The sequence below is a fragment of the Lepisma saccharinum genome, chromosome 11, assembly GCF_977018435.1.
Source record: "Lepisma saccharinum chromosome 11, izLepSacc3.1, whole genome shotgun sequence".
Taxonomy (NCBI): domain Eukaryota; kingdom Metazoa; phylum Arthropoda; class Insecta; order Zygentoma; family Lepismatidae; genus Lepisma; species Lepisma saccharinum.
The window spans coordinates 55,773,992-55,800,025 of NC_139239.1; the positions used below are offsets into that span (position 1 = coordinate 55,773,992).

The 26,034-nt window shown below is 36.6% G+C and overlaps 1 protein-coding gene across 4 annotated transcripts; it reads left to right on the forward strand.

The window, feature by feature from the left end:
* Positions 1-25,715, forward strand: qm (geranylgeranyl pyrophosphate synthase quemao). Of its 4 annotated transcripts, XM_083131126.1 has the most exons (10): positions 5-62; positions 695-724; positions 3,790-3,865; positions 6,789-6,943; positions 8,373-8,444; positions 8,646-8,790; positions 12,438-12,558; positions 13,574-13,713; positions 20,608-20,710; positions 22,305-25,715. In XM_083131126.1, exons 2-10 carry the CDS (start codon positions 702-704, stop codon positions 22,514-22,516), a joined length of 1,047 nt encoding a protein of 348 aa, XP_082987252.1. In that variant the 5' UTR covers positions 5-62; positions 695-701; the 3' UTR covers positions 22,517-25,715. The 4 variants fall into 4 exon arrangements, with proteins under 4 accessions (XP_082987253.1, XP_082987252.1, XP_082987254.1 ...); XM_083131127.1 differs by lacking the exon at positions 695-724 and having other exon boundaries at positions 1-62; XM_083131128.1 differs by lacking the exon at positions 8,373-8,444 and having other exon boundaries at positions 9-62.
* The last annotated feature ends 319 nt before the right edge of the window (positions 25,716-26,034 follow it).

Sequence of the window (26,034 nt, forward strand, 5' to 3'; positions counted from 1 at the left end):
TACAGGGATTTTGTAGCAGACGCTTGCACTCGTATCTCGTGTTTATGGGGTGCTGAGTATTGGTAAGATAAATACTTTTCCTTTTGGTACTACTTTACTATGCCGGATACCTTGCTTTTTTTTTTTTTAGTTGAGTTTGATATTAGCGCATCATAGCAATTTAACTTTGGCCACAAAATGTAAGCACATGCTTCATAGTAAGAAATATTTTTGACAGGTAATTGTAATAGAGCTCCAAATTTGCAGCGGACTTCTCATTTTGTTTGTAGCATTGCTTTGTGATGTTTATTCGCATCTTGGTTGCCGGTAAATAGGTTGCATATAATATTCTGCAAAACCGACTATAACGACTGTACTGTAATGACTTCATTACATCATTTTTCACTTTTATTTCAACACTAGTGAGAATATTTCTAAAGGACCTTACTTGTTCGAAAACTGCACCAGTGAATGAATACCCCCTTATTTGAGAAACCAGGAAGGTGGAATTCTGTGAACTCGAGAAGAAATAAAATGTGTCCTTGAGTCCTTGACAGTCGAAGACACTAAATGAACAAGATTGCAGATTACTAAAATGATGTGTCATGCAAGGTCATGTCAACCTTGTAAGACACCTCAAGTAAACCTACGAAACCTAGCCTAAACAAAATTACATTTTTTTATGGTATACTTTGAAGTTATTTTTGATCTGCAGGTCTGGCATGGCTGAGGAATTTTTATTAAGGTAAGGCGTGCTTTTAATTAGTCCTAAGATGATGAAAATGTTATGTCAACAAATTACACACTTGCCAACATTCATTTAAGGCATTTGTGTTTATTTTTACATATCAATGTATAATGTATGACACATAAATACATGAACAAAATTTAATATGAATTTTTTTTTTGTACATGAAGAACGACTCCTGTGATTTAATGTTGTGAAAAATTAACACACAGCAGATCAGATATAATTCTTCTTCAGAGGGATATATGTATACAGTAAATGTAAAAAGTATTTATAAATCATGAATTTATATTTCTCACCATGGCCCAAGTTCCAGTGTCTTGGAGAATACTTACTGCATAATTTTTTGTGCTTGTGTGCAGTCATTCGTTTACTATCATCATGGATATGAACTGCTGCTGCTGCCATCTACTTCTTGTGTGTGGGGTGGGAAGAGGAATTATGTTGCTAAATGCTTGCTTTAATTGTTAGGCTAGGCACGTCAGGTTTAGGACTTTTATCAGCAATAAAGCATCCCTAAATGCTTCTGTTGTTAGGTTGGGTTGGTCCCTTTTAGCATTAAAATAATGTGCTAAATACTTCCAACAACTGATCTCGTAACATCCAGTCTTGAGCATGAAGCCTCCTTTATGCAGTAGTTCTTAAAATCATTACTGTAATCCTTGTCTAAAATTGTATTAATATTTTATTACTGTATGTATTGTTATATGACGATTTCCATACCTATGGACATGGGTCAACGGAAATAAAGAATATGAATGAACATGAAAATCTGCTGGAACTCTTGTGTCTGAGACAACCATAAACACCTGCTAACTGCAAAATGCAGATAATCGCATGAGCTACTGTTCAAGTCATAATTTATCTGGCAAAGAATACTTTGCAAAACATTTAACTCTTGCTACTTACTTCCTTCATGCTTTGAACTTACTTCCACAATTGTTCCCTTCATTCTAATACTCCTTTGAAACGTGCAGAAAAATGATTTAGCATTAGGAACCCTTACCCTCATCCTCATGGTAATATTGACCACCCTGATTACAAAACCATAAAATATGATGGACGTACATTTAATGATGTTATTTTGTCAGTTATTTTTGCACTACTGAAAATGGCACATAAGATAAACTTATACAAATGCAAGAATGGGGCTTAAATGAATTTATTTGAATTGATTTTTTTCTTAACTCCACTTTACACACAGATAGGCTAATCAGGACTGGACCAACAATTTAAAATGGGATCCGAACCACTGCACAATGTGCCTCTTCCGGGTATTGAACCTGTGACCAGAGTTTTAAATGAGGTGCAACAAATAATCATGCACCCTTTGGTTATGATGCACCAATTTGATACAATCTGTCATGGGAGAATTTTGTATTATTGAATCATCCACATTGCATTCACTAATGTGATAATAATAGCCAGTGCTCGAAAAATCTTCTTCAGAGCTAGGCACCTGCTCTGAAAATCAGGTGCCAGGAAACCACATACTAGTAATTGTGTATAAAGAAGCTGAACATCACCGAATTCAAAACATGGCTAAATCATGTGAGTGTTTAATTACAAAGTGCTTGCCAAGAGAAAGCGGAAATAATGGGGGTGGGGGCAAAGAATAAGAAATTGTTACTGATTCTATGGAATGTTCACAATGTCGATTAAAAAAATAATTTACACTGAACTGCAGTTTGAACTTAGAATCTTCAAAATTTCGTACATGCAAATTTAAAAAATGGCAATATTACAGCAAAACATCAGTCGCCATGGCAACCTTGCGACCGGGATTTTTCGAGCCATGATAATAGCTGACTTCTCTGTAAGTGACTGTTTCAAGTTGATTTCATTTGTGTAGCACTAGATTCTAATTTATATTATAACAATTCTGTAGTAATATTTTTTATTCAATTAAGCACAATGAGTGTAAGATTTGCAGTTGTTTTGGAATGTTTGGTAACAGTATGGTATAGTGAAAACACATTTCACTCATTTATTTCCTAATTATTTACATTTGTACTTACCTGTTATGCATAGCGGAACATTTTTTAACGTGGGATTTTGCTTTTTTCACATAAAAAAGCGTAATTTTTCAGTTACAAGTATTTATTGTTCGTTGCTAATTCGCTTTCGTTACACACAATATGGCAGGCAAATCTTGACTCACGTTGTCTATCGTCAGCTGATATGCAGTGTTTCCAAACTTATTAACCGAAAAATGTCGCACGAAAACTATTCACAGAAGGTTTTTAAGCAAAAATTGATCCACAAACCTTTCACGGAAGGTTAGGTTAGGCAAACATAGAAAATTAAATTGGAAGAAAAACTCGCTCGCACGCCATCTTGTAAAGCTACCACGTGGTTGCTACACTAACACTTATTAACTGGAAAATGCCGCACAAACTATTCACAGAAGGTTTTTAACACGAAATTGATCCACAAACCATTCACGGAAGGTTAGATTAGGTTAGGCAAACAGAAAATTAAATTGGAAAAAAAAATGCTCACACGTCATATTGTAAAACTACCGCGTGGTTGCAACACTAACAGGGGGTTACATAATTGAACGCACGGAACATTTGATTCACGTAGTCGATGGTAATGGTGGCAAGAGCTATCGTGCATCAGAGATACATTAATGTAGAAAAATACATGATTTACCGGCCGAATAAGTTGAACGAACGGAGAAAACACTTCCACGAGCTTCCTAAAGTCTACAGAAACTCATTTCCGTAAGTTGTTTCTCCTGTAAATTTGAAGAAATGTGTTTTCACTATACCATACTGTTACCGGAATGTTCTGTAGTAGTCAAAAGTCTGTCATGTAGTGCCATGTGTTTGGAATTATTATACTATTGTGATGAATTTTTACAGTTACTGTTTATAGCAATTCCTCACTGATAAAACAGTGAAGAATTAGGGGACACCAGTGCAAATAGCTGCAAGAGAACTTGAAAGTGGTCAATTCGAGGTGTTTGAATACTGTTCTCGACAGTAGATAGATTTAATCCCTCCCCACTCCCAAGTAAAAATGTAATTTATTGGAGGATGAATATTTTCTTTTCTCAGGAGAGTGAAAATGGATAGTCATGCCAATGGAAATGGATTACCATACAGTAGAACTGGTACCAAAGATCAAGACGAGGTAAGAGACCAATAGAATATCCAAAGAAATGGTGGGGTTTGTGGAACTTAACCATTCTTAGATTAGGAAAATCAAAGAAAAAGGGAGATTGTATTTGTAAAATTTCAGCTTTCTTACATGGTCTAATGGCTACTGAGACATACCGTAAAGCAAGACTTTCGTGCCTCATAACCATTGGGAGATGTATAGAGAATTGATTCTACTGTTTATGTTTGTTTAATAAGTTCTTTGTGTGTTATTGCTTTTAAACACAACAATAACTGTGTGCAAGGAAGCACCCGTTGAGAATTATGTTTATTATTTTTTTTTAATTGACAGATTTCTATGTTTTACGTAATGTAAAATTGGTTGCAGCGTGTGGAAAACGCAGATATCGGAGATATTTTATCCCACAGTATGACTCACGTAAGTAAATACCTGCCATCTCTGAGTACTTTCACCGCTTTTTATTAGTAAAAACAGTTTGTATGCACACTAAAATAGCGAAAGGACAAGTCTCAAATTGCTATCAACTCCAAAGCTAACGACGTAAAATTATTGCTGCTGTTGTGGAATGGGTACTTTAGTATTATACGGACTACCTCCGATCGCCACATGTATTCTGCCAAATATGATTCCACTTATGGAACCTAACCTAACCGAATGATTCATGTTTGCGAGGGGAACATAATTTAACAAAGACAAATGAGGTAGTCCATATAATACTAAACTACCGTGGAATGTCATGTTTGGTGCTATACTCACTTGCACGAAGCCTTCGAGCTGTTCTGCTTCACGGTAAGGTAACAGACATACTTTTTTCTTCACAATAACACATCTCTGCAAGTTGAAAACAACAGGAAACATTCACAAACAGCATAATCTTCGTAAACCATGCAAAATATTTCATTCTCAAGGGTACAGAGGTTAAGGGTAGTGGCGGCGATTAGGGAGGGCATGGGCGAGCAGTTACCCCCCACGCTATGCTAAACCTTATCTAATAAGGAAAGTAAACTGTCCTTGACTCCCCCCTTTTCAGTTCAGTTTTGGCTGCTTTCCCCTCTGCAAGTTTTGGAACCTAATCCCCGCCACTGGTCAAGGGTACCAGAAGTACTTTTATGAGAAGAAATCTGATTATTTTTCGTAGCATTCCAACATGAATAGGGATGTAACTTGCCCCTCCCGATTAATACTATTTATGGTAGAGACAGCCCTGAAAGGGCAGGTACAAATATCTTAACATAACATTAATATAAACTCATGATTAGGTTTTATACTGAACTGAGCAATGCGAATGACAGATAATGGTGAAGGATAGCTTACCCTGATCGGTTTAGAAAATAGAGCAATAGCTCCTGCTTCTCCAATGATTCCAGGCAAAAAGACCTCGTGTTGCTCTATTTAAGCCTTTGCTTGGCCTCCCGTCACCTCTAGCCAAAGGCCAGTGTTCTTACCATTTCCTGTAAAAGTCTTATGCTACACATTTCTAAGCAGGCTCTGACAAGGTCTGCCAGGGTCAATATTTCTTAAACCGAGCAAATATGCTACGATCTCCCTCTTGCAAAACAATTTCCCGGATTGAAATTGTAATCATTAAAATATTATTACCAGTTTCATGGATCGGAGACCCATTAGAATTGGATATTTTGTGTTTCGCATGGTTCGTACTTACCAATTGTGTATTGCGGAACATAGTTCAAGGTGCCATTATCCTTTTTACGAAAACAAACACTATTTTTCACATAGAGAGTAATTTTTGGTATTCCTTTCTTCGCTTCCGTAACACAGAATATGGCGGACACAGCTTGACTAATGTTGTGGTTATGCAGTGTTTCCAACATTCTTCACCAGAAAATACCTACTGTCGTGTTCATCACGTGTGCAAATTGTACATTATAGACGGGTAGCTGACTGATAGCCCCACGAACCATTCACGTATAGCCCCACAAACCATTTCCGATAAGGTGCTTCCCGATCCACTATGAAAGGAGACTCCTCCCTCAAGTAGGCTACTAAAATTAAATAATCAAAATATACTTGTTTAGCATTTCTTGTGTAATTGATGGTTATATATTTCCCCTGAACTTACACTAAGGTTATGCACACTACTACTAAATATTATATGCTTAAAATATTTTCATTTAAAAGTATTCATTTCATAACTTCCTTGTTTATTATTCATTAAATATTTGATTTTTTTTATTTTTGTAACATTAATTTCCTTCCCAGGATAGTTGTTTATACACATTTTTGCAATCTTAACTACACGTAAGCTAGATAACGAACACGTGCTGTTATATATCTGTTTTTCTAGTCTTTTTACCTATTTATATAATAATAACGATAACAAAGTGAATGTACTTTTTAAAATAATTATTATGAATATACCTATTAATTATATTAATGTGTTAATTATAAACATTTATATAATAATTATTATTACTTGTGATACACTTGGTCTGGGCCACTCCCTAATTATAATTCTAGACATGTGCTTGCACGTTAGGAGAAAACAATATACATTTTCTGTGCAGAAAGGCTTAATATATGGAGGAAATAGTTGACATGGTTGGTAACCATGTTAGCATACTTCCTACACATCATAGTGGCCGTTCCACATGGTTGCTGATTTGGTGGTCGAGGACACCTTTGATATTGTCAAATAAGTTCCACAACTTGAGTTCCATCCTGGCCATGCATGTTTTTTGTGATTGTCTTCTATCAGTTTCATCTAATCATCACTGGAATTAGTCAAGAATGGCAGAAAAGTGACAGTAAATTACAAAAAATAATGCTCTGTTTTTGTACACGCTCAAAATATGCACAACTCCCAAGCCATCCATTATTGATCCAGAGGCCTAAAGAAAATTGCAAATACATATAAACATTTTGATTATATTTGACAGGGAATGCAAGTTTCTTTTATAATGTTTGTTTATTACAGAAATTGTTGCAGCCATTTGCATATATCCTTCAAGTTCCAGGCAAACAAATCAGAGGCAAATTGGCACATGCATTTAATTACTGGCTAAAAGTACCCAACGACAAGTTAGCTGTGGTTGGAGAAATAATACAGATGCTTCACAATGCAAGTCTCTTGTAAGTACCTTCTTTGTGTATGTGATATAAAAGTGTTTCCAACTATACACATTTGTTTTTGTCTCTCATGTATTAACTGAACACAGATCACTTTTGTTGTGTTACTCGAAATTACTTTAATCTTTAGAGGACTTCTGGAATGAAACCATCACCACATGGCAGCAATTAACATGCCATTTCTTAAAAACTACTACATATGATAATTCAGATCTGACTTTTTTGTTTGTTTGTATACGTATGATGATATGATATAGTATGTGAATCACAGAACAATATCTCTATTATTACTATTTTTAACAAGTGCATTTTGAAAATGTCAATCCCCCAATTATGTGATGTAACATATGAATGGGTTATTAGAGGGGGATTTGCCAATAGGCTATCCTAGGTTATAGCCCAGGGGCCACAAAAAATTCAGGGGGAGAGGGGCACGCACAAGAAAATGAGAGGCTGGAAGAACAGAAGTGACAATAACCATTACAGTCTATTAAAATTCCTTAGTACTGTATTTTAACTGGAGTGCAAGTCTGTATGGCAGACTGCAAGGGTATCACATAACTGTTCTCGAACAATTGTTCCTAGAAGAAACTAAAATAAATATTTTAAATGCCATCAATTGAAAGTCAAGTTGAGGGATATTGACAGTTGAAATCATGCAGAAAAGTACCATGGTAACAACACTGTTAATATTAATAATAATGTTAGCAGGGTTCAAAACAAAGGATAGCCTAGGGGCTCAAATTTTATAAATCCCCCCACTTCGTATTAAGGTCATTCCATACCAAATTATCAAATTATTTTTAAATTGGTTGATTTGACATGGAATGACTCATTACTCTTAAACTACTGTTTCTCACTGATATGTTTTACTTTTACATGTAATAAAAAGAAAGGAAAAAAAACTTGTTCACAACATCTGACAAAGTGTTCAGCAGGAGGTGTCCAATTTTCAAAATTTCCACAAAATTAAGTTTTATCTAAAGTTAGTTGCAAATTTACAGTTTTTTTTCTTTTTCAAAATGGGATGATGTGTGAAACATTACTTTGTGGCTGAACATGTTGAGTAGTCAGCTCATGATCTCACCACCAAAGGGTCCAGGTGCAAGTCTCAACCTGAGTTCATCTAATCATCATTCACCCTCATTGAGTCTCAGTGGCAGAAAAGTTAAAGAAAATAAGAAAATGTGAATACAAAATTCAATATAAGAATATTTTTGGTGAAACGACTGTAGTTAATGTACATGGTGAAATTGCAATGTATAATATCTTAACATTTAAAATTCTTTTGCAAAAATGCCCATGCATGAGAAATGTGATGTTTTGGATGGACAGTTGCCCATCCCTACAAATTTATACATTTTTAACATTTGGATTGAAAATAGTGCTGTAAGATTCCTTAAAAGATTGGGGGCTTATTTTCTATCCGCAGTGATCCGCTTGGTAAGGCATCTGACTGCAATGTGGGAGACCCAGGTTCGATTCCTGAGGTGGATGATTTCAGGTGAGACTATTTCCGGCAATATCCATGCATGGAGTGGCTCTGGGATTCACCTAGTCTCTAATAAATTGCTACCAGGGTGTTTTGCAAACTGCAGCAGGCAACTTTGCTTTTACTTCCTTTAGTCCCTTAATATTTAGAATGTTCAATTTTGATTATGAAACCTTTTGATGTTTTGACTGGTTCCTTCTTCTTTCTTTTCAGAATTGATGATATTCAGGACAACTCTATTCTCCGCAGAGGAATTCCAGTGGCCCATTCTATATATGGAGTTGCAAGCACGATTAATGCTGCTAATTATGTATTGTTTCTTGCTCTAGAGAAGGTGCTCAGTTTAGATCATCCAGAAGTAAGTTTTGTCAACTGGTTAACAGCATTGTGGTAGGCTAACTTCTTACCTCGACTTCTTCAAACTTCCACATTTTTCAAATAATATTTATATTAGGGATGGGCTGGTATGAAATTTTGGCCAATACCGATAAAGTACTGATATAAAATTTACCGCTACCAATAACTGATATTCTACTGATTCGATATAAAATTCCAAAAGGTTCATTGACCTTTTTAAATAATTGTTTGTTTCCAGGCTACTGCAATGCAAGAGAAGTTGCATGCTTTGTCACTTACTTTTTTAAAATGTAGGACATGGAGCTTATTCATAAAAATTATAACAAAATGGCAGGTTTTTGCACTAAATTATAAGATATTTATAGTTATATCGGATCGGTAATTTGATTGGTAAACTGATATACCTATATCAGCCTATACTGGTAGAGTACCGACTAATCTCTCCTATCCCTAGTTTATATGTATTGTACATATTGCCCATAGAGTTAAATTTTACATCAGAATTTGTCTAATAATAATGTGAAGTAATAGTAGACAAATCACGTACTGATGATGGAGAAGACTCTGTCCTCTGCTCAATTGGTGTTATCTATTAATTATTTCGTCTCCAATTTTGTGCAAATATGTATTTATTTTTTTTTTAATTTGGTTGTTTCATTTAAAAGTATTGTAGTGCTTGGTTAATTTTTACTACTTACTAATCAGTCTCACCAGTTCTGTAGTAACACCTGTTTACATGTTGGCTCATTCCATGCCAAATCAACTGATAATAATTATTTTTTAACCTTAAGGGTTCAAATTTTTTAGATTTTTTGATTATACAATGCACTTATCAAGAGGACAAAAACTGCCAATTTCAGATTTTTTCTCCTCTTACTTTTTGAGTTATTGACTTTCGAAAAAGCAAAAATCCCAAAATTTGATGACATTTTGAAATTTTTAAACAGCTGTAGATCAAAAAGTATTTGACCTAGATAGCTCAAATTTGTGTCATTCTCTTCTGCTTTTAATGGGCTTTAATTTGAAATCCAACATCAGTGGGGTATTTGAATTTTGTAATTTTTAAAAATACTTGAAAAAAAAATTTTTTTTTGAAGATCTCAAAAACCCCATTTTTAATTTTTTTTTTTTAAAAAAATATGTGATTTGAAGAAATCAATTGACTATTGGTGTGCAATATTTCACGGACATGGGTTCCCATGGAAATTAAATTTTTGTATAGTAATGTGTGTGAAATTTGCTAAATTTGTTGACTTCCATGTTATAAACACAACTATATGCTGAGGGGTTGATGTGAAGTCTTCATATTAGTCTATTTTATAATTTTTGGACTACATATAATATGAAAGTACCTCAAATTTATCACTTTTAATATCAGACAAGCAAATTGAAAAATGTACGAGGGGAAGTCATTAAGTAACAGGAATCTTATTCTAAACTTCATGGAGATTTATGCACAACGAAAATTTGTGTTTTAGCACTCAAAATGATTTCTTAGCAACATGTCATAAAGTTGTCGTGACGATCGAGTAGTATGCGCGTGCGCAGTAGCTAGTACAACATGGCCGCTCCGCTGTTGACTTGCACCGTAGAAGAGCAACGAAGTGTTATTCATTTTTTGTAGTCAGAGGGAGTGAAACCTTCTGAAATCTACAGCACAAAGAAGGTTCAGTATGGAGACAATTGTTTAATTCAGGGCAGAGTTTATGAATGGGTGGAAGGATTTAAAGATGGAAGACGAAATGTCGGTGATGAACACAGGACTGGGAGGCCACTTTGCATGGCAACTAAGGCAGTGAAACTGAAACAGCAGACCGATCAGCAAATTTGTTAATTTAGTACACTCCCCCTAACTTAAACAATTGTCTTCATGCTGAACCTTCATTCTTCTGTAGATTTCAGCACAGGCATGCGGAGACCCTCTATTAGGGGGAGAAGGAAGCCTTGATGAAAGTTCATTTGGAGACAGAAAAACCTCATTTCATCTCACTGTCTTACTGTATTGATGGGTATGGAACAGGGGCGTGTATAGAGTGTGTCCGGAACCACTGAAAATCACTGTACTAGAATACAAACTTCCATGTCACCAATGTTCTTCGCCCCCCTCCCTTTATTCCCCCTAATTTACATATGAATATGGTTTCATACAGCAGATTCAAAACAACTGCACATAATTTATTCATTTCCAACAGTGATAGCCATAAGGGGGCGTTTGCTCCCTCACCTTTTGCCCTTAATCTATAACCTCTTAATGCTAAGCCTTGTTTGCAAAGAAAAATTAAACTGTCCTTGCCCCTCCCCACTTTTGTCACCCAATCGCTTTTAAATGTATGGGCAATTTATCGTGCAAACACATAAGTAACAAAACTAATGAATAAACTGTATGTTAGTGTTAATAACCAGAAATCTGCTAGAGGACAAAGCTGGATAGTTCAATTACATAAGAAAGAATGCACCTTCCGTAGTTGCTTGGAACTTTCGCAGCTTGAAAATACTTAATTATGTAAAGAGCATACATAATATTGTTTAATAACGGTGATAAGATTCCTCTGCACTAAAATCCTAAGCAAGAGTATTAGAGGGGACAACTGCCCCCTATTGACCTCCTGTGCACATGCCTATGAATTTCAGAAGGTTTCACTCCCTCTGACCACAAAAAGCGAATAACACTTCGTTGCTCTTCTACGGTGCAATTCAACATTGGACTGGCCATGCTGCACGAGCTGCTGTGAGGTTCATGCTGTTTGATCGTCACGACCTCCATGAAGTTGAGAATAAAATTCCTGTTACTTAATGACTTCCCCTCGTATATTTTTCAATTTGCTTGACTGATATTAATAGTGATAAATTTGAGGTATTTTCATGTGTGTAGTCCAAAAATTATAAAATAGACTAATATGAAGACTTCACATCAACCCCTCAGCATATAGTTGTGGTTATAACATGGAAGTCAACAAATTTAGCAAATTTTACACACATTACATTATAAAAATTTAATTTCCATGGGAACCCATGTCCTTCCCATTATGAAATTTTCCATACAAATAGTGAATTGATGTCTTCAAATCATATATTTTTTTGAAAGAAATTAAAAATGGAGTTTTTGAGATTTTCAAAAAACGTTTTTTCAAGTTTTTTTAAAAGTTACAAAATTCAAATGCTTTTGATCTACAGCTGTTTAAAAATTTCAAAATGTCGTCAAATTTTGGGAGTAAGAGCAGAAAAAATCTGAAATTTGGCAGTTTTTGTCAACTTTACTGGTACTACCACTGTACCAAAAATTATCAATTTCTGAGATGTCAAGGTTCAGACCTCAGTTGATTTGGCATGGAATGATCCTGTTATTTTATGATTGTACAAATTTTTCATAAATATGCATAAAACTCTGCCATCCAATGTTTAGTGTATCGACTAATACAATCAAGGTCCCAAGTATAATCCTTGGAGAGTCACATTGCGCAGTTGTTCAGATTCCACTTTAAACTGTAGGTTCAGTCCTGATTACCCTATTTGAGCTTAAAGTGGACTTAATATAGTTTTTATCCAATATATAGCGAAAAAAGTAGATGTACAGATTGTCAGCATTACTCTTTGTAACATGGAAAAATGGTTGAAATAGGACTTTCATATATTTTTGTAATTTTCCAGGCTACATCGGTTTATTGCGAGCAATTGCTGGAACTCCATAGAGGACAGGGGATGGAAATCTATTGGAGGGATAATTACACATGCCCATCTGATGAGGAATATCGCCAAATGACAATAAGAAGTAAGCATAACCTTTTCAGTTTCAAATTTATATACTTGCAGGTATTAAACTGAAAACTCTAATAATATTGTCTCTTTGAAGGCTCTAGGTTCAAGAGACAGCTACGCCATGGATGTTTCACTGTTGTTTTTCTTTTATGTGTATCTCCACCAATTATTTTTCATTTACTTTACTCTCAGTTAACATAAAGAGGTTAAAAAAAGGGTCAGTAAATAATACATTTATGCATGAATAATGTGCATGCTTGTATAATGCATATTCTGGTTTTTGATGGGGGAAAGCAACAAACAATTATATCTCGTATTTAATGCGCCGTACAATTCAGGTTCAAGATTTGACTTTCTTAGTTGTAGGTCATAAAGCTGTTGCTATGCCAATGCAGAGCGAATGACAATATCTGTTGCTGTGTGGACAAAGAAGAGAATATCATATTGTGTATACAACGAGTCACCAACCTACATCCCCCCGCCTCCATCCCTCCACTTTGTTTAGCATCCCAAAGCTTTCATTTCAGCAACCACCTTGTTTATTCTGTAGTATAAGAAAGTGAGATCAAAATTATGGTATGGATTTGCAGTACTCGGGAAGTTATTTACTATTATTTCTCCTCCGACAAATACTGCTGATACACATCCCTTATTGTGTGGTCACTTTGGTTCTTGGGTTCAAATCGCAGTGTGGGCATGGGTGTACTTTATGAGTGTCCTTCATCAATTTTATCTAATCATCACTCACACTCATCGTCATGATTAGCCAAAAGTGTCAGAAAAGCATTGCTAAATGAAACTAAAAATATTAAAATACTAAATGGGATAAGCCACAACAGGAGCTACATATGAAATGAGGTTCATCAAAGGATTACACATATTGAAGAGTGACCAATCACAGTTTACAGAAATATGTAACCATATTCGTATGCAAGGTAATACATTTATTTGTTTTACTGAATTATTTGTGATAATCTCTAAATTCACTGGAAGTCTTAAGCAAATAACCTATATTTTCTTTCTTTCAGAAACTGGAGGTCTTTTCATGTTGGCTATCAGACTGATGCAGCTATTCAGTGACAACAAAGCAGACTTTACCAAGGTAGCTGGGATCCTGGGCCTGTATTTCCAGATCAGAGATGATTACTGCAACTTATGTCTTCAAGAGGTATTGGAAATTTTTTTTAATAATTATTTTCCATGTGCACTTGCTTTCCTGCTAAGTGACATCTTTTGCCTTCTTTATTTGTTTTACAGTGTATGCATTTTCTAATAATAGTAGCGTGTTATGGAGATTTGAAACCAAAGTGACACGCATCATATCACCTGGCATATGCACCAGAGTGTCATTACATGTTGTACATATTGCTTGTCAATTAGTCCAGGTTGTCATGTCAGTCAAGCATATGCAACAGGCTAACTTGAGGAAATTCCAAACAGTGGTCAGTTTTGAAAACACTGTGAACCTTTAGTTCAATAAGTGTAATTTTTCAAAATTTAAGTGTGATGATCTTTTTGCTCTATCAGTTCTGTTTATGAAGCTATCGAGCCAAATTCACCCATATCGTGTAGGGTAAGATAAAGTTCCTCAGGCATATAGCACTGTGCCATGAAGGCCCAATTAGGGGATGTGGGGGTAGGGCTCCACATATTCTTGATCTCTGCCATTTTGGAGGTGATGTGATCAGCACCATGCTTCGGCCACTTTTACCCCCCCCCCCCCATACCCATTGATTTGAGGCTGGGTGAGCCCCAGAGCCATTTTATGTGGGAAGAACACCGGAAAAATTCCAACCTCAGATCATCCACCCTGGGAATTAAACCCAGGTCTCCAGTGTGGCATTCAGATGCCCTACTGACAAGACCTATCTAGGGACGTGAAGTCTTAGTATTTTTTTCCCTAAATTTCGATGCAATTTTTTATTGCATTTCTGTGTTATTTTTCACGGTTTAAGGCAAAATTCGTTATTATTAATTTGAAATCTGTGTTATTTTTCATGCCCTTTTACTGTTTCTTCTATGATTAAGATTACTGCATTGCTTTAGTTCTGGAAAATTGAGACCAAGTTTACCTTTAATGACACCAAAAAATAAATGTAATGCTTACCTTTGTGAGAAATGACAGAATTTCTTGCATTTGAAAACTATTTCATCTCATCAGCCACTAAGTATAAAACAAACACTAAACCACGAAACTGTAATTGATGAAGCGTGACAATCTCTGAATTTTCACCAGCTAGGCTAGAAATAACAGAACTCATAGTGCTTCAGCACCAGGGATGTTTTAACCGGGGAGGCAGGGGGGGGGGGGCAATATAGTATTTTTGCCCTCCCCCCATCCCCGGTCGCATGCTAAAAATGAGACTATATTTTCTCCAACTTATCTCTGGTTTTGAAAAAAAAAAAAATTAAAATAAAATACTCTTGCGCTAGTTGGACCAACGTAGCCTCAAGTTTTCGCTAACAGCAAGAAGTATGTGACACAAAGATTGACGTGCAGATTAGAATTGCAGCCACGTCTCCACAAATCAATTGTAACGTGGCATTAGCCCCTTAGGAATTCGCTGCTTCCGTTTTGAGGTATCCATTGAATATAGCAGGTTTTGTACGTACAGTCGAGGTCGGTATGAAACAATTAACCCAGTGTACCCCGGCAGGAAAGGAGTGAGAGACGAGGGGGCAGAGGACAGCCTAATTTTAAATCTCTTCATTTCCATCTACGATAAAACGAGACTAGATCCTCCAAGACTTGTCGAAACGAGACCAAGAATGAGACAGACCTCTGTAAAATCTATAAGGAGGAGCGAACAGAATGGGTATTTACACTTCAAGACAAGACCCAATACAAGAGAAGCATTTACAACTGGAGACAAGACCGAGAACGAGGTAAACCTCTCCTTCCAGACAAGACAGGAGAATGACAGTACCATCTCGATCATATCGGTGCTGCTCCCTCAGTGGCGGAATAACATCTTTACGGTGCCCCTTCTCAACATAACAGCAAAAATATATTTCTTCTGTCCTCAATTATCTCAAGTGTTTGAATTCTTGCCCCCCAACCCCTTCTCACAAAATTCAGCACCTATGCCCCTTAGCTACAGACATACCATGCATGTCGTAAAATGTCACAGTATTTGCTATTATTCAATCTTGCTGTGCAAATTATTTATCAATATCAGAGAAATTTGAATTAGCCGCCCCCTGTGAATGAGATCCACACAAACACACACATACATAAGATCCTCAGGTGAAAGTTGACACCCCACAGCTTGCCCCAATCTGCTCTTGCAGCAATTTTGGCAATAAATTCTCCCGAAATTACTTATCTTTCAGCGCTCGGGGCCACAGTCATAGACAAGCCAGGGTTTTCCGGACCAACGCTTTTCTGGAAATTGCGATCGATGCATTGAGGATATTTTTAAAAGGTTATAACGTTGCATTGAATAGCTCGTGCCATGTAGGCACATTTAAGGGATCTCTGCCATTTTGGAGATGATGTGATGAACACCACGTTCCGGTCGGTGCCCTCAATAACATACATCCCAACATAAACTTCCCCGTTGAAAGGGAACAAAATGGCCACCTCAACTTTCTCGACCTCAGCATCCGACGACTCCAAGACAAGTTCGTCACATCCGTATACAGGAAACCAGGTTCGGGCACCCAGTATATCCATGCAAAATCCAACCACCCACCAAAACAGAAAGCTGGAGTATGGATGAACTTTTACAGAAGAGCCTTCACACACAGCTGCACAGAAGATGACCTGCAAGATGAAATAGTGTGCGTAACGGAAATAGGCCTAAACAACTGTTACACCGAGCGCCAACTATCCATGTGGTGCGCAAAAACAGAAACCCAGTTCAGACACCCAAGAAACAGAGATAACCCAAACCAAAACCCTAAACCCAAGTGGATCGCCTTTCCTTACCACCCCACCACATCTGGAAAATTTGCCAAGGCCCTCAAACCCTTCAACATCCGAGTAGCACACAAACCCATATCCCAAATCGGAAGGGCACTACCCAACTTCAAGAGATACTACCTACCCAAACTTGCATCCCCCGGTGTGTACAAGACCACATGCCAATGCCACAACACCTACATTGGCAGAACCATCCGCACCGTCCAAGAACGGATTAACGAGCATGTAAAAGATGCCAAAAATGACACACCTAAATCAGGCCTCTCCCAACACCTCCACTCCACTAACCACACCATCTCCTCCATATCCATACTTCACCCAACTGGCTCTGTCACAGAAAACACCATCAAAGAAACCCATGCCATCATCCAGCAGAAACCAGCACTAAACCTGGACAATGGACAAGCACACCCAACTTGGCACCCTGTCCTCAGAAAGATCCCCGACCTGAAAAAGAAAAGATGCTATGCACATACTCGACCCCCCTCCAGCCACGTGGGGAACAGGAACGGCACATTACCGAGCAACACGGCCCAGCCCCCCAACCCCCAACTGACAACGCCACCGGACAACAGGAAGCAGACGACGCAAACCAAGATGCGCGCGCCAGTGCTGCCGAACGGGAAAAATCGCAACCACCGCCGCCCGGGAACAAACAATGTAGTGACGCGGTACCATCTCCGCTTCAAACGCCGTACCCTTTTGTGAATGAAGACAGTGGATCTTCAAAATTAATAGGATTGAACCATTAAATTGTGCAACGCGGAAGTACGAAATCTTCTAAATTCCACGTAAGTAATTTTAAACCGCGTTTACTGCAACCACCATGAATCCCAACCTATGTTTTTTTTAAAATCTTGTTCAGTTTCTTTATATAAACCAACATTCCAAGCTGAAGCAAGAGATGATGTAGGTCAGGAAGCTGCATTCAGTTTGCTAACACAGTAGACGACGAGTCATTCAGGAACAGAGCGGTTTGGAATCAAGATTAATTTGCAAATATCCTGACTGGTATTCGAACCCGGGACCCCAGGCTATGTAGCATTCTGCGATAACAACTATGCCACGGAGGTTGGCATGACGAAAAGAAGTAAGATGTCTTAGGAGCGAATGATTTTTTTCCTCTACAGCCTACCGCATGCTACGAAAATGTATGATCAACATGGACACTTTCTTGACATAGTTATAGTAACTGCCCAAGTAGAGATTTATTTATCCTCCCCTCATCTCCCCGTTTAGCTAAATGTAAGAATAAACGACATTAAAAAATCAACTGAGCATTGAATAGTAATTTAATTTATCGTGGTTTGTCAGAAACGCATACCTAATAAATGACAATATAGTATATATATAAATATACGTATGGATAAAAGCAAGGAGGGCCAAAAGGGCTAAGTAAAAATCAAATAAGGTAAAAGGAAACACTCACCGGACAGTAGGAAAATTCAAAATTTTCGCTAATTTATAGCATCATCGGTGTGAGAAGAAACAGAAGACGGAACCGGACGTACATAAATGTGTATATAATTATGTACTAATGTAATATATATTACAGGGTGGCTCAAAAAGTCACTTAACACCCTCGGTACAAGGTCACTTCAGCGTGCAACGTGGAAATGGTGATGACCAATCGTTGCCAGGCCAAGGGGGATACCACGTTGAAGTCACCGGGCGGTCGGTGGCCATCTTGATGTCCGCCATCTTGAATTCAACTTCAGAATTTTAAATGGGAAGGGGATGATATGATATATCAAATCAGGCTAGAATTTTACAAGAAATGCAATGGTGAAGGTTTTTTTTATGAATCTTTAATCAGTAAGATGGTATGACTGAATTCTTGCACCAATTTGCTCCTTTTCGAGGTGTTATAAAAATGACTTAAAATTTGTTTAGCGCATCGGTAACGCATCGAGCTCAAAGTGACGTCTAGGGAGAGAAGTTCGTATGCCATTGCACAAGATTTTAATTGGATACATCCATGAAGAGCTGCGCATTGTGAATGGTTGTTGCGAACAATTACCAGTGTGACGCTTCCATTTAAATGAAAAGTCCTTCACAGTGACAAGGCTAATGTTTATGTTCATAACGAAGTTCATAAACAGAATATTCGATGATTTTTATCTGATAACCCATTTTCGACAGATCAAAGCTGAATGGTTAGTGCTTGTAAGTTAATGGTGTGATGTGCTGTGTGGAACACGATTGGTTAGTCAATTTTTCATCAACAGAACCTTAAATGCTTAAGGCTACTTGGATTTGTTAAATTAACAGGTTTTTTCATCCTTGCTTATGGAGTTTTTTTACAGAGTTTTTTCCAATAGGAAGGAACACCAGAACACTATGGGAACGTTGTGAAGCAGTTTCTGTCCAAAGTTAGTTATCAGATGACAAGGGTCGCATATTCTGTTTATGAACTTCCTTATGAACATAAACATTAGCCTTGTCACTGTGAAGGACTTTTAATTCAATGGAAGCGTCACACTGTAAATTGTTCGTGACAACTATTCATAATGTGCAGCTCTTCGTGTATGTATCCGATTAAAACCATGTGCAATGGCATGCGAACTTCTCTCCATAGACATCACTTTGATCTCGATGCATTACCGATGCACTAAACAAATTTTAAGGCATTTTTCTAATACCTCAAAAAGGAGCAAATTGGTACAAGAATTCAGTAATAACTTTTTACTGGTTAAAGATACATCAAAAAAACCTTCACCATTGCATTTCTTGTGAAATTCTAGCCTGATTTGATATATCATATCACCCCCTTTCCATTTAAAATTCTGAAGTTGAATTCAAGATGGCCGCCGACCACGTGGGTGGCGTCAATGTGGTTCCCCCTTGGCCTGGTAACGATTGGTCATCACCATTTCCATGTTGTGTGCTGCAGTGGCCTTTTACCTAGGGTGTTAAGTGACTTTTTGAGCCACCCTGTATATATCGGAGGCAATGTAAAAATCAGTTGGTAAATTGGAAAACCTGCCCCCCCCCACTCTTTGAATAAGTTCCGATGTCCCTGTTCAGCGTTCTTTGAGCAGAGGAAATGTTATCCCCAGTTTATATGTCATATTTCGTGGCATTTTTTGCATTACAGTGCAAAATTGGGTATTTTTCTGGAAAATGGCATAATTCGTATTTTTGTGCAATTCCGAAACCGAAATTTTGCCTCCCTAACCTACCCAAATACAGTTTATTGTATTTATTGTGCTTTCTCCAACTTTTCGATGTTATCATTAAAACGAAAACTTCACGTCCCTGCCTATATCATGTAATGGGGCTATATTTTGACCATGTAGGATATTATTTTTTTCTTATACTGCATGCAGGAACAATTATGGCAAAATCAGAAGGAAAACATACAGGTTGGGAGGGTGGAGTTGAACCGCGTTTTTAATTTGTTTCATGCTGTCTCTTTTTGTTTTCTGGCTACAAGGAAATCCAGAATCTGCCATTATATAGGACATGGCAGTTTGTGTTTGAGAGTCTCTGGAGCTATTGTTAAAAATGAAATATCTGTGTGTATGTGTAAAATTGTTAAATTGCTTGGAGGCACTGAAGCACACAATAGCTTTTTTTGATCCCATGCCAGCAGTGTCCTTAAATCCTTAAATTGATGATACAAATGTTTTATTGCATCCTTAATCTACCATACTTTAAGCAATCACAGGACCTCTTTTGCTATTTTGATATTGATCATATAGCATGATGTATACTATAGCCATGTAGTGGTGGAGTCAACACTTCAAAAATGTTTGGGCTCTATAATGGGTTCGATATATTATTTATTTCTTTTACTAGACATCAATGGAAATGTGGCATACTGCTTAGCACAACTCACTATGCTAGGGGTCCCAGGTACGAATTCCAGCCTGGGCATTGGTGTTCTTTGTGAGTGCCCATTCATCAATTTCATCACTTATCCTCAGCTTCGCAATTGACCAAAAGTGGCAGAAATGTGAAGTAAAATAACCAAATCAATAAATAAATAAACAATTTATGACAACAGGTTGCATAAAGCTTTTCTAGAGACACATCACAAATCAATTTTTCATTTTTTGAAAGGTTTTCAAGTTTTTGTTGACGTCATTTTACATACCAGTTGAAAATAAGGTGGATGTTATTTTCTCTTTGTAGTATGCTGAAAATAAAAGTTTCTGTGAAGATTTGACTGAAGGAAAATTCAGTTTTCCAATAATACATGCTATAAACAGCAGACCAGATGATTCTCAAGTAATAAGTATCCTTTACCACATTTTTACTTTAAATCAGAGGTTTATGGTAGAAAGTAAATGCTTTCCATATCATTACATACTTAAAGTATTTAAAAATATACTATGCATGTAATGTAGGTAAATTTTAATGCAGTGTTGTAATATTTTTGAAGATTGATTATTACGTGGTTGCTTTCAAATGCAACTGTTAGGAATTAAATTATTAAGTCATGATTGTTTTTGTAACTGGTATTACATTTCACTAGCATGCAATTTTAATCTGACACTATTCATTGTCTAGTGCTTGTATGTATACTGATTCTAACATTATGGTTCGAGAGAGCACCTCTTCTCTCATCTTAAGGTGAACAAATTTCATTTTGCAAATGCTGAGGATCAAACCTATGACAGACCTGTAATTTTACTATAAATCTGATGCACTAACAATCTACTCCTCAGCACCCCCTCCCCCTTGAAATTCTGTACTAATTTTTGTTCGACTTGTGGTACTCTTTTTCTATTTTCTGAGGAGAGGGGACCATTTTTGCTTGAATTCTACACTGGGATGACTTATAGGGTTTTAGGCCATTGCTGCTTCATTGATTTTACTGAGTTTCCACTTTGGTTCTTTCTGTAGTACTGTTATGTTGTTCCACTGAATTCTATTTGATTCATTCCATTCATGTTCATATATTTCTGACCTGTCTATTTCACGCTGTTGTATGCTGCTTGTGTTCATCTATCCTCTTTTCTAGAGAGCATCCAAAGTGTTGTAACAAACAAGTAAAGTGCTCCCCTGTGCTTAGCACTACGCCATGAAGGCGTATAGGGGGTGTGGGGGTAATGCCCCACACTTTTTTGATCCGGTCGTGAGTGGGGGTGATGTGATCAGCATCACGCCCCTGACCGCCTTTACCCCCCAGGGTTTCCCCCAGGTACCCATGTTATTCGACGCTGGGTGGGCGCCGGGGCCGCTTCCAACGTTAGAAAAGTTCCCGGATTTGAACCGGCCGGGGGATCGAACCCGGTACCTTGAGTATGGTAGTCAGACGCGTTACCGACTGAGCCACCGTGGCCACAACAAGGTAACAAACAAGGCAAACTCCAACTGATTTCTGATGCTTTCTTTGCCAGTGGTTCAACTTTGATTTTGTCCATGTATGTCTGCTACATGTTTCTCAGGACTGGTATGAGGGACATACTACATTGATCTACATTATTTTTCTTTGCTACAGGTACAGGACACTTACAGATCCACCTTGATATAATTCCCCTGGAGCATGCTCTTATTTTCCATTGTTTTTACATTCCAATGTAGAATGGCTAACACTGTATTTGGAATTCTCTGGTAAATAATTAAATAAATACACTTGTTCCATGTTGTGGCAGCCCCTCTGTGCCCTCCTGGAAATATTATTTGTAGAGTCATCACACCCGCACCTGGACAACTGCTTGCAGTTCATAAATGGCATCTGTGCAAGGTTTTCATATTTTATAGGTTGAACAGTTGAAGTATGTGCTTGCTACTTTATGTGAAAAGGAGAGTACATTCGACTTATTGTGCAGAATATTTAGGAAATAATTTTCATGATGTGTACATGTGCCTTAACATACTGATAGATATCCTTCGGCAACGTACTACAGACATAGAGGTCAAAAAATATTGTGTCAAGCTCCTAGATAGCTTCGGGTCTTTCACTCACACTCGCATCACCCTGGAGAAGCTGGACAAGGAGGCTCGCGAGGAAATTGAGAAGCTCGGAGGGAACCCTCATCTACATGCATTGTTGGACGAACTCCTTAGTTGGAAGAGGGATGGCAAGGAGCCATGATCTCTTACCTCCGTGATTGACGTCAACAACTAGTGCAATACATCCTTGTGCAAACTCAGGATATATTGGCTGGCCAATATATAGGAACTTTATAAAGGGATACTATATATATGGGAACTTTTCTTAGGTATTAGTAGGATGAATTCTATTCAATATTGAAACTTTTTCTTATGTTCTGTGTTTTTTGTTGAATATATGTAATTTTTTTATTGTGTGAAAATAATTCACACCAGAGAAAGTGCTAAGTAGATGTGATGAATCCATTTTGTTGTAGTCATAGAACTTTTGTGATATTTTTTATGGTATAACGAATTTGAACTCTTTAAGATAGACTGAGTCAATTTTTTCATACTGTGTTGTAGAATTATGAATACAGGGTGTAGTTCCTGTTGATTTAATGTAAATACATTGAAGGGTTACTTTATGACACTAATATTTAGTGTCGGTGTGCATGTGTTTGTGTAGTGTATGAGAAAGTAACTGTATTCTAGTCTTGCATATTAAGATATATTTCTATTTTGAGGTTGTCACGTTGCAGGTAAATATTTCTGTTGAGCGTGCCGTATACGTTTTTTATTGGAATTTCCTGTATCTCAGTTTGTTGGCTTTTGTCTTATTTCTCATTGAATTGCAGTTAGACCAGCGGTTGTTAACCTGTGATTAATATACTGTGACTGCCATACATAGGATTTTTTGGGAGGAGGGCTAGAATTATAAAGGTGGATAGTGCATAGATGCTTTGTAGGAGGCCATCATACACATTAAGATATTTCATGTATTTAGAACTTTCAATTCTCAAAAATGGCAGTCGGGGGTCATTTTTACGTGGGTTTGCATTTACCACTCTGTTTTTCTCAGTTCTTCACTGCTTCTATTTGAAAATGTTGATTTTCTCAATATTTCGGAGTTGGAGGAAACAGACGGTTTCCCATGGGTTACTAGAGGATAAAACATAGCTATTTTTTAGCCCTATTTGTTAGGGATTTTTATAATACAAAACTCTGTAATATCAATTCTACTATTATAAAAATCCCATTTCCTGACCATGAATAAGCCAGTTACAATTGGTCTGCATTAGTTGTGATCTTCATTGCAAACAAAACAGTGAGAGACAATAAACTAACATAATGCATAAAATGAGACTTGTAAGTGAAATACAACACCAGTCTTCTCATTAAAGTAATATTAGGCAACCTTTCACAGATTATTATAATAGATACTATTATTATTATTACAATAAAAATATGAGCACAGTAATAAGTTGCATTGTAAGAGAACATAGATCAGCAAGTTTAAATATTTGTTGCACTTTAAGACTTCAAAATACAATGTTCTGCCGATTCTCAATAACAACATATATTTACAAGAGGGTCCTTGGTATATCAAGTTTAAGAACCACAGCTAGATAATTGCCCAAAATATAAACATTTTCTGTAGTTGGTGTCTAGTATTGTAAACTATATGAGTGAGTATCCATATGCAATAATTAATGCATCAAATTTTAGAACTTTTCTTTCTATTTGTTAACTGCCCTTGCCATCTGAAGGAGTAAAGAAAACATGTCTCAGTAGCTACATCTTCAACTTTAGTGAAATAGTATGTGAAAAAAGGACTAGGTCAGTTTAATGGTTCTGTTATGGGTATCAGTTGGTGTACTAGTGTGTTCGTAAAATTACTAGCCTGATATATTTATAAATAGTCTGTAATTTAGTGCAAAATTATGCCATTTTGTTAGTATTTCATGAATGTGCTAGAGTTTTGTAAAATATTTGTCAAAATGCACTTTCTTTTTGTAAGGCAAAATCTATTGTACTGTAGTCACCTATTGCACAAGGAAAATATATCTTTTAAAATGAATTGACTAAAGGGTAATGGACAAAGCAGTTGAGAAATTTCATTAGACAGAAAGAGAAGCATTGTTAGATATTGGGTGGGATGATGCAAAGGTTAACACTAGAAATTAATACAATTACAAGAATTTGAAAGTAGAATTCCTAATCGTTACTTTGAAAATCTTAAATAAAGATGCATTTATGATCTTTCTGCATTCCTAATTTAGATGTGTCATATTTTCTTTTTTCTGAGGTAGCACCATATTCTTATCTAGCTACACATGTATAGAAAAACAAGTGGAGATAGTACTTATAGTTATGAGCTTTCATATGGTAGGTCATGTTTAATATACAGGTTTATATGCAGATAAATGAGTGCTTCATTTCAGTATCTCAATTTTCTATCATGTCTTTTCCCCCTTGAAACATGAGTAGGTCTTAGGTTCAAAACCCATTTGTTACATGCCTGCTATTTCTTCTCAATTTCATTCAAGCTCCCATGCATGTTGAATAAATTATTCAGTAACAATATTAAAAACTGCAATAACTAAATAAAATTGACTAAGGATGAGGCTGACATGAAGGAATTATGTTTCCAATGAATTTTGTTACCTTTGACAGAGGCAGGAAGCGGCTAAGAATGATGATGACTACGTGAACGTAAATTTTACGTAAACATAGGGTTACCAGATCGCCATAAAGGAAATGTAGGACATAATATTCCAAAATGTAGGACACAAAACATTCGGAATAAACAATGCACATTTCTAGAACATGTTAGAAAGTAATTTAAAATTAACACTTTTCAGCTTTAAGAATATATGATTTCATAATTAAGTCTTAAATGGAAAATTTCCAAATTTGCAATCAATACTAACCAATACCCCTCTTTTTAACCCATGTTTTAACTGGTACCTACTTCTCGGAGAAGTCAATTTTTATAAAACTTTCAATTTTTTAATTTTTTTTATCTGAAATAGAAATAAAACAGGCTGCTTGTTTTTTCAGTTATGTTGCTATATTACAACAATGTAACATTGACAACATCCATTGTATAATGGATTCTCTTTTTTATTTAAAAAATTCTTAACCATTGTTGTAACTGTATCTTTAGTCAAATTAAAAATAAATGTCTGATGAAGGGAGTGTGTTTTCTCCTGAAACATCACAACGAAAACTATTTTTATGCTTGTAATAACCATCGACTACAAGAGAAATAAAACTTTCAGGTTTAGTCAAAATGTATTTATGAGAGAGTGAACAGTAAAACTCTTGGAAACTATGCTGAACCAGTACCAAACTTTTACATACTTTTATGAAGAAAAAAATATCTCTCATGACTGTTTTCCTGATGCATGGGCGTAACTTGGGTGAGAGGCAGGGGGGGGGGGGGGCAGAATCGAACTTTGGCCAAAATTTGGGGGTCAGGGCAATGTTATTTTAAGTCAACTTTATGCACAGATAACAATCCCCTAAAAAAGCATCCAAAACTATTTTTCTATATAACTATTACATTTGAGAAATAAAAAAATAATACTCTTTTATTTCTTTGTTCTGCAAGGGGCAGGAGGTTAAAAAAGTAGTAAATCAGGATTTGGGAAGGCAAGTGCCCTCCCTTGCTCCTGCCAAGTTACGCGTATGTGCTGATGCTAATGAAAGTACTCTCTCAACTTTTGCATTATGACC

Coding starts and splice junctions, on each gene's coding strand:
- qm (XM_083131126.1), top strand. CDS start 702: ATGGCTGAGGAATTTTTATTAAG. Junction 6,944..8,372: donor CTTCACAATGCAAGTCTCTT/GTAAGTACCTTC, acceptor TTCTATCCGCAG/TGATCCGCTTGGTAAGGCAT. Junction 13,714..20,607: donor GCAACTTATGTCTTCAAGAG/GTATTGGAAATT, acceptor TTCTCTTTGTAG/TATGCTGAAAATAAAAGTTT.